An 8,731-nucleotide genomic window follows, 5' to 3' on the forward strand; every position below is an offset into this window, starting at 1 on the left:
TGTACATATATAGTTCTTAAAATTAAAGCCTAAATATTGTAATTTATAATTTTAAATGCAATTAACCAAATATTATTATAATTTATTTATACATACAACATTGTGTATAGGAACACGGTCACAATTCAAATTTCAACGTCCAAAGCCTCCATCAGAAATAGGTGTTACTTTTTGTTGTATAATTTTACCATATCCCCCTCTTCCACTATCAAAGTCTGATCTATATTCATCTCTTACCTACAAAAACATTATGTTCATTGTTTTATCATAGTATTGTTCTGTTATATAAAATAATATTATATGATATGTATACATATATGTATATAAATAAATACTTGTCCTCCAGTTTTTCCTCTTCCATATTGTCTACCTTCAATGAAACCAGCATCCCAATCTGTTCTAATTATTCTGTCATCCAAACGTGTACCATTAATGTATCGCATGCAACTTTCAGCATCGGCCCTTTGATAATATTCAACAAAGCAGAACCCACATGGTGTCTTTTTATATTTGTCTAAACCCATTATGATTCGCCTAATATCACCACATTTTGAAAATAATTCATATATTTGCTCTTCTGTCGTGTAAAATGATAAATTTCCGACATACAAAGTTGTAGAATTCCTTAAAAGCCTATCTTGTTCTGCTCTTGAGCCCTAAAACAAAATTAAATATTTATAATTATATACAAAACTTAATAATCTAACAACTGTATCCATAAGTTAAATAATAACTGAAATTTCAAAGCTTCGATACGCTGCAGAAATAAATTTAAAATGTTCAGAAACCACAATACACAACACGTCAAAATACATCACACAACAAACCTTAAAATGTTGATCACGATATGAACTTAATTCAACTGAAGGTGAAGTTGAAGAATTTGCTTTTACTGCTGCTGCCATATTAATATACGATTACATTAATTTTCTTATTCTTAAAATGGAAAAATAATTCTATACATTCGAATCCTTCTTCTAACAATTATTACATCAGTATCACGATTATCACTTTACACATGAAATGTTCATACAGGACAAAAGCGCCACATTCAGGCGAAAAGGAGAAATATATGATGCGTCAAAAACCTATCAAATCGTTTTAAAATGTCAAAATAAAAAATATGTTTTCAACTTTTTCATAGTTCTTGAAACACTTTTATTGGATAAATCATAAAATTATTATACGCTTTCAAAACTCTATTTCAGATATTCTATAACCCCTTACTTAAATGATACTTCAATTACGATCGTCATCACGAAATTATGGTAAATATACAAACTTTGCCTTAACAGCAATGGATTTTAAACTGTAAATTGCTTTGGATTTAATTAAATTATAAGAATTAAGATATCTTATATTTCAATATAAATATTTTTGATATGAAGAACAGCAAATTACAAGATTCTACATCAAATGAACTAAGAATGTCTAATTCACAAAAAGCGTATTCTGCTTCTGGCACTAAAAAAAAATGTTACAAATTATTTTTTAGTTGCTTTAAAATCGGTTGTGATGAAGAATCTCAGGAAAATTCTTGTAATGGTAAACTTCAAGAATATGATTATCTTGTTGAAAAACTTCTTGTGAAACGTGTACCTTTTATCTCCTTTGAATTACCAAAAGATACATTAGAATCTGATCTTAACAAAAAAACCGAAAAATTATTAACAACAGTAGAAGGGAACACTATATTCCCTAATGGTTCAGAAGCACAATCAATAGTATATTATTGTGATAAATTAGATCAGAATATACCTATAAAGGTTCCTAATAAATATCTGTATTTTGGTACAGATATAAACACATTATACGAGGGAAATGAAACAAACATGTTAACTGTTAATTACAATGCTAAAATGAAAGAAATAATGAATACTTTGAGTAGCTTACATCCAGATTTAAAAGAATATGAGAAACTACCTAGTGACCAATGTCCTTTGAATGTACCCAAGAACAAAACAATATTTAATCCAAATTCACTGAATGTAAAGGATAATGTTCAGGAACATATAAAATTACTAGTTAATAACGAATTACAACATAATTGGAAAACATTTGCAAATGAATATAAAGTTCTGACTGAAAAGACAGCAAGCATTGATCCATCAAATATAAAATTAAGATGGAAAGTTATTATAAAACAATATAAATCTAAAACATCATGAAAATTCATAATTATATTTCCTACTATCTTATCATTTATGATCTCGGAACTTATTTTAGAGTTAAGATTTATATTTTGAACTTTTTGATAATTGTACTTAATTTGAAAGATATTTACAAATGTGTATTATATAAAACTTATATATAAAATAGTTTGTTGTAATAACCCGACAAATTCCTTTTATTCCTTAATTTTCGATTTTTAATGATTGAAGTAAATTAATGATTCTTTATATTAGAAAAAGTCCAATAGAAACTGAAGGAAATCTAAATTCTTATAGTTCATTAAAATTGTGAACTTCCGGATAATTATCAGTTTGCTTTAATATAGTTATTTAAATATAAATATAAATACAAACATAAATTAAAGATCGACCTTTTGGTTTGAAGATCTTCAGATAGATAAAGTTACTTTAAAACGTACCTTTAACTGGTAATGTTTCCGTTGAAAAAGAACATATATTTAGCAATGCCATCTATTCAGACAGAGAGGTTATGTTACTGAAGCTGGCGGTCGAATCTATTGAAACCGACAAGCGATTATTTTCATCGTAACTGTGCACAATATAATTATCAAATAACTTGTTTTTGATTTTTACGTGTCAAAAAGCAGGCAGCCAAAATGGTAAATAAAACGCAGCAATGTATAAAATTTTTTAATTCGTTTAAAGAATAGTTATTATAACCTTATAAATTGAATTTTCTTTACAGACGATCGGCAAAAACAATAAGATGCTACAACATATTAATTACAGAGTTAGAATTATTCTCCAAGATTCTAGAACATTCATAGGCACGTTCAAAGCTTTCGATAAACATATGAACCTTATACTTGGAGATTGTGAAGAATTTCGTAAAATTAAACCAAAAAATACGAAGCAACCAGAAAGAGAAGATAAACGTGTATTAGGCTTTGTACTCTTAAGGGGAGAAAATATTGTTTCTTTAACGGTAGAAGGCCCTCCACCTCCAGAAGAAGGCTTACCTAGGGTACCTATTCCTGGAGCTGCAGCAGGACCTGGTATGGGTCGAGCAGCTGGACGTGGTATGCCTGCAAATGTTGCTGGAGTACCTACGGGGTTGCAAGGACCTGTCAGAGGTGTCGGTGGCCCATCACAGCAGATTATGACACCGGGAGGCAGAGGTCAAGTTTCTGCACCACCACAGATGCACCCCGGTGGTCCTCCACGTATGCCAGTTGGAGGTCCTCCACCTGGGATGATGGGTCCACCTCCAGGAATGATGGGTAATTATTTAAATTTTATAATATCTTTTTTCTTCAATTTTTGAAGAAAGCTGTAATGTTTTCATTGAATTGTGCGTAGGTATGCCACCAGGAATGCCACCCATGGGACGCGGGGGACCACCAATGGGGCCTCCAGGAATGAGAGGACCACCTCCTGGCATGATGAGAGGTGGACCACCACCTCGACCTTATTAAAATTATCTAAAATGTATAATTGTGTTTCCTGATAATAAAAATCTCTTTTACAATGGAAATATTTCTCTCTGGCATGCATAGTTGAATTTTGTAAAGTAAAATATGACATAAAGTGACATTAATATAATAATAATAATGTATCAGAATTCGTCTCTAATAGAATTACTGTAATAAGTGGTAATAACATAGCTATATGTATGCACATAAATGACAAACTTTAATGCCATTATTATTTTTAATTTATAATTTAACTATTTTTAGTAATTATTTACAAACAGTAAAAACAAGAGCAACTATTATTACATATACATCTTTGTTCTGTATTTCAGTTATTCCATTGAAAACTTTTTTGACATTAGATACGAACTGTGGTTACATTTACTCTGAACTCTTAATGAATTCTTTAGAGTATCTATAACTCTCTTCAACATATTTTGAATAAATTTAATATATGTAACCGAATAAACGCCGCTGTTAACAATGGAATTGCTGATTCATAAAGTTTTATACAGAAACTATTATTCTCTTGAGCAGTTTGAATAGGCAGTTATTATCATTTAGAAGACTGTCATGGTTCCTTCTCTTACATCTATGTACTATCGATAAAAAACGAAAATTGATTCTCCTTGTTTAAAATATACGTGTATGTACATGTTAGTATTTAAGTACTTCTCAGTTTCAGTTAATGTACTGGAGATTAACTCAAAAACTTAACTCAAAAACTGAATAGAAGAAATGCAACTATTCAAGAATTTGCAAAACTCAATTGTAGTTCATAAAGATATAAATGTTATTATTCTATTTGGCTTTTGTAATGTACTATTTACATCATACGTATATTTACAGCACGTGAACAATATAAAGCGTGAGCAAGTATCAGAAACGTAGAAACAAATTTTTTACTTAGCACTGTAAATATATTACAAATTTGGCACATGCCAGATGTAAAACGATCAGTCATATAGAATTACAATTTTTCAAGCAGGTCATTGCACAATTCTTAGATTAATGTACTATTCACTTTGTAAAGTATTGATTTAGTAAATAATAAACTTATTCATTTGTTTGAAAAGATTAATGACTAAGAATTAAAAACTTAGACACGTATGTATTACACACATTATGAAATACATCCAGTCTTTTACTGTTAAATTTAGTATCTATATGAATGTAATGAGACGTTACATACAGATTTTTATTATAAATTATTTTAATCATCAATTTTAATATACTATTCCTCATTGAGTATTGAATGTTCTGAAAATAAATAGCTACCATCACTTGCGCAACGTATACACTGAATAAAAGTGTAGAAAGATTTGTAAATAAAATATATTTACGAAATAAGGTATTGGAACTGTAGTTGTTTAAAATAATTGAAGTGGATAGTAAATTATCAGTTATAAATTTACAAAAAATAATTTATAAAAATTTCAAAGCAATGATAAAAGTTAGTTGTTCGTATTATATGTACTTCTTAACATAACAATTTCATAATATTGTTTGATTATTTCAAACTGACCTGTGTTTCTCATCTCTAACAGAAGTAATTACAGCATCGGTTTTTACAATTATTTCTTTATCCTGTACATGTGAATCACTGTTACTTGGTTCTTTCGAAACACGGGCGTGCGCATTTTGTATCACAGTCTTAGATTCTGAGGTAAGAACATTAGTTGATTCAAATAGGTGAGTCAGGGCTTTATTCTTCTCCAGCACTTCTTGCCGAAGATTAAACATAATAGTGTTACCAGACTGAAAAATGAAATATGCATTTTCAATCATTCTCATAATATTTATATATTTATATGCATCAAACAGTTATTACTTTTGCATTAGGTGCTATAGATTCCGTTTGAGACGAATTTGTTGTTGATAACATAGTTACTGATTGATCTCCATTGTTCAATGTAATATGGCGCGGTAAAACATTAATAGAAGCATTATGTTGATTTGTGACACATAAATTTTTGCCACCCATTATTACTTTCCCTAGTACTTCCTAAAATAAATAAATATATTTAAATATCATGTTGAAATTAAATAATAAGAAAATTATAGTTATTAGATGGGTTAAATAATGTCAATATACCTTGCCCGCATGAGAAAGCGTTACACCTTTGGTTTGACCCTTTTGTATAACAATCACATTTGTTTTAGATGCTAATTTTGTATTAGGATGAGATATATTTACAGTTTTATTAGAATTTAGCGTAACACCCTAAAACATTATAAACAAATTGTTCCTAATCTCTATGTTGCATTTATCTTATTTTTATTATAAGTTGTTAGTCATTTCAAATATTTAAAATTTAATATCTTACCATTTTGGCAGCGATTTGATTATTGAGCGTCGTAGGTAATTTTTTACAGGTTACTGTTGTTGTTGTAGTTGTTGTTGTCGTTTGTTTAAGCTGAGGTGGTCCTGGTCCATTTGACACAGTCGTTCCAGGACATACCGATATTAGTCGATGTGAATTATCTAAGAAGATAATTTAAGAATGAAATTCGTATTGTGCCAACATTCGTATTTTTAATAAATTACTTTACGTTTTAGTAATATTGATAATTACTTGTTGTAATAGTTTTAGTTATCGGAGGTGTTGCATTAGAATGTATCATAGGTATAATACGTTTTGTGCTGCTGGCAGTTACATTTGAATTTTCAGAGTCTACTGATTTTTGTGAACTACTTATACTATTTTGCGTTGGTGTATCTTGAGTTTCACATTGCAGATTATTTCCTGATGTACATGGTACATTGCTAGACCTCAAAATTGCTGACCCAATTTTCGTATTAAGTTTACTTTGCGTCGTAATAATTTTTCCCTTCGTCTTAGCAATACTCGTTGTATCCACAGGGATAATAGTGTTTGTAAGATTACTAGGTGACACAGCTATATGATTGATAACATTTTCTTGTACCACCGTTTTAGAATCTAGATCTGAGATTCAGAAGATTTAATTTTAATAAAATATATACTATGAATCCACTAAAATAAATATTAAAATAAAATATGTGTTAACCTGAATCATTTTCTCCACAATTAATATTAAGTGGTATTATCGTAAAATTTTGGTGTTGTAGTGAATTTGTTGGCACTCTGGATAACTGAATGGTATTTTCAAGTGACCCTTTTGAAGCAGTACCATGATTTAACGTTCCTATCGAATTTGCTGACACTACCAGAATCTGAACAAAATTTTACTAATTAATCCTTTTGTTGAGAAAAAGACTTGATTACATAAATTCAATGTATTCATAGTACTTTATTCGGTAATGGTGTTGGAAGGGGAGAAGTAGGTTTACGTTTTTCCAACATAGCACATTTTTCGTTTGTATCCGAATTCTTGTTCTGGTTATTGAAATTCGCTTTTTTACTTTGTTCAGAAATCTATAACATTTAAGATGTGGATGAATTAAAAGAATTAATTAAACTTCAATATACGCTAAAGACATACACAAATTTACCTCATCTGTAATATTTTCTTCATTCAATTTTTCTTTCACAGGTGAAAGTTCGTTATCACCAAGTATCTTCTCTTCCACTTTCACTTTCACAGGAGATTCACTTCTAATATCTATTGAAATATACAAGTAGAGAATATATGTTTATGTAGAATGATACATAAAAGGAAAGCTAAATCATCAAATTTCTTAACTTACAGCTCTATAACCATATGCTATTTTACACAGATTAAAAGCACACATTTACTAAAATAGATAATAGTTTTCCTTAAAACCTTTTGCATCCTCCGTTTTTTCACGTATAGGAAGATTCCTTTTGTTTGCAGCTACTGTTGCAATAGACAAGCTATTTGCTAATGTTGTGAAAGCAGACCTTGCCTTTAATCGTGGCAAAAGGGGAATAACACGGCGACCTTCAATAGTCCAATCTGTACCAGTGTTTGGGCCACTTAATCTACATCATCAATATATGCATTAATATTGATATACAGAATCTAATGGATTTAATTATAAAATATATACAATATAGCAAATATTATTCTTAAACACTTACTGTTCGGCTATCATTGCTAATTTTTCATCGTTTACAGCTCTTCGTACTTCTGCACGATGTCTTTCATTAGAAATGTGTAAAACTTTAGCAAGTTCTTGTAATAATTTCTGTTTTTCACTGGTAAAGGGGCCTTGGGCACGTAAGACAGATACCATACTTCCGTAAGCATCTAATTCTATATTAAACAGAAAATATAGTCCTTCTATAATTATCATAATATGTAAATAATACAGTTGCTCTATGATAATCAACAAATTGCTAAGCAGCCACATACATTAATGACATTAGAAAACATGCAACGTTACAGAATCAATAATTACTTCTATCCTTCGAGCATAATTATTCTGAGATTTTAAAAGTTTAAGCGCTACCAAAGAAAACAATTGTTTGAAACTTAACCTTACCCAAATATCGTAAACATTTTCTGCATTCATCGCGGGTCATCGTTTCGTGCCTTGCTGGCCACATGATTGCATGCTTCGGTCGTTATAATAATCGTACCGAAAGTTTTCCACCATCAGTACGCCTTTTCCACATTTTCGACGTTTCGTTGACAGTATGGTAAGTTGATGATGAAGTTGCCGTCTAATTACATTTGTCGTATGTGCACCGTTTTTCGTTACAACATTGGTACCATTGTTAATCAATTCAATATACATTTCTATCCATTGGCTTGCCTGGCTACAAATAAACATGCTTATTTAAACATGACAATGTAATTCACTATACTAAAATTGTTTTCTGATACAAGGAAACATTCAAATTTGTATATTTCTAAAACTATTTTTTAGTGTCACTCAACTTTCACTTTCCCGTTATTTGGAACGAAAAAGAAGAAAATAATAGAAACTTAAAAGTACTATAAATTAAATATAAATTTTTCAATCTCGAAAACAATATTATAATGTGCTTGTCTACCTGAAACTCATTTATTATTTTACTTCAAATTTGGAATTAACCATTCTTATATTACTATTTCCGATTTGCGAAACAATTGTAAAACCTTTATCTTTTGTACATATAGTATATAGTACATTGTATCGCTAATTACAACTTGAGGAAAGAAATTAGGAACTAAATGAAAAAATACAAAACTAATGAA

General features: G+C 29.8%; 4 protein-coding genes across 7 annotated transcripts; 2 read left to right on the forward strand and 2 right to left on the reverse strand.

Moving 5' to 3' along the window:
- Positions 1-61: 61 nt before the first annotated feature.
- Positions 62-1,050, reverse strand: Cbp20 (cap binding protein 20). 2 transcript variants are annotated; one of them, XM_031973121.2, is made up of 3 exons: positions 828-1,050; positions 336-656; positions 62-237 (listed from the first exon to the last, which is right to left on the reverse strand). In XM_031973121.2, the coding sequence occupies exons 1-3, from the start codon at positions 903-905 to the stop codon at positions 133-135; spliced, it is 504 nt and encodes a 167-aa protein (XP_031828981.1). In that variant the 5' UTR covers positions 906-1,050; the 3' UTR covers positions 62-132. The 2 variants fall into 2 exon arrangements, with proteins under 2 accessions (XP_031828981.1, XP_031828982.1); XM_031973122.2 differs by having other exon boundaries at positions 314-656.
- A 75-nt stretch (positions 1,051-1,125) lies between these two features.
- LOC116425430 (uncharacterized) lies at positions 1,126-2,332 on the forward strand. Of its 3 annotated transcripts, none has more exons than XR_004234682.2 (2): positions 1,126-1,268; positions 1,496-1,640. XR_004234682.2 is itself a non-coding variant. In XM_031973118.2 (2 exons), the coding sequence occupies exons 1-2, from the start codon at positions 1,266-1,268 to the stop codon at positions 2,166-2,168; spliced, it is 783 nt and encodes a 260-aa protein (XP_031828978.1). In that variant the 5' UTR covers positions 1,126-1,265; the 3' UTR covers positions 2,169-2,332. The 3 variants fall into 3 exon arrangements, 2 of the variants coding, with proteins under 2 accessions (XP_031828978.1, XP_031828979.1); XM_031973118.2 differs by having other exon boundaries at positions 1,389-2,332; XM_031973119.2 differs by lacking the exon at positions 1,496-1,640 and adding an exon at positions 1,798-2,332.
- Positions 2,333-2,497: 165 nt separating this feature from the next.
- On the forward strand, positions 2,498-3,666 carry SmB (small ribonucleoprotein particle protein SmB). The gene is made up of 3 exons (XM_031973120.2): positions 2,498-2,791; positions 2,878-3,412; positions 3,492-3,666. Exons 1-3 carry the CDS (start codon positions 2,789-2,791, stop codon positions 3,605-3,607), a joined length of 654 nt encoding a protein of 217 aa, XP_031828980.1. The 5' UTR covers positions 2,498-2,788; the 3' UTR covers positions 3,608-3,666.
- Positions 3,667-6,975: 3,309 nt separating this feature from the next.
- LOC116425429 (BRCA2-interacting transcriptional repressor EMSY) lies at positions 6,976-8,253 on the reverse strand. Its single transcript, XM_076366473.1, has 5 exons — positions 8,034-8,253; positions 7,630-7,804; positions 7,275-7,530; positions 7,080-7,189; positions 6,976-7,002 (listed from the first exon to the last, which is right to left on the reverse strand). The coding sequence occupies exons 1-3, from the start codon at positions 8,095-8,097 to the stop codon at positions 7,323-7,325; spliced, it is 447 nt and encodes a 148-aa protein (XP_076222588.1). The 5' UTR covers positions 8,098-8,253; the 3' UTR covers positions 6,976-7,002; positions 7,080-7,189; positions 7,275-7,322.
- Positions 8,254-8,731: the final 478 nt, after the last annotated feature.

Source organism: Nomia melanderi, chromosome 4, assembly GCF_051020985.1.
Source record: "Nomia melanderi isolate GNS246 chromosome 4, iyNomMela1, whole genome shotgun sequence".
In the NCBI taxonomy this organism is placed as follows: Eukaryota; Metazoa; Arthropoda; class Insecta; order Hymenoptera; family Halictidae; genus Nomia; species Nomia melanderi.

Excerpts from the sequence above, each read along its gene's own strand:
- Cbp20 (XM_031973121.2), bottom strand. The coding sequence starts at position 905 with ATGGCAGCAGCAGTAAAAGCAAATTCTTCAACTTCACCTTCAGTTGAA. Across the intron at positions 657-827 it reads ATCGTGATCAACATTTTAAG|GGCTCAAGAGCAGAACAAGA; the intron begins GTTTGTTGTGTG and ends ATTTTGTTTTAG. Across the intron at positions 238-335 it reads GAGGAAAAACTGGAGGACAA|GTAAGAGATGAATATAGATC; the intron begins GTATTTATTTAT and ends ATGTTTTTGTAG.
- SmB (XM_031973120.2), top strand. Across the intron at positions 3,413-3,491 it reads TCCACCTCCAGGAATGATGG|GTATGCCACCAGGAATGCCA; the intron begins GTAATTATTTAA and ends AATTGTGCGTAG.
- LOC116425429 (XM_076366473.1), bottom strand. The coding sequence starts at position 8,097 with ATGTGGCCAGCAAGGCACGAAACGATGACCCGCGATGAATGCAGAAAA. Across the intron at positions 7,805-8,033 it reads AAAATGTTTACGATATTTGG|AATTAGATGCTTACGGAAGT; the intron begins GTAAGGTTAAGT and ends TGTTTAATATAG. Across the intron at positions 7,531-7,629 it reads TTAGCAATGATAGCCGAACA|ATTAAGTGGCCCAAACACTG; the intron begins GTAAGTGTTTAA and ends TTGATGATGTAG.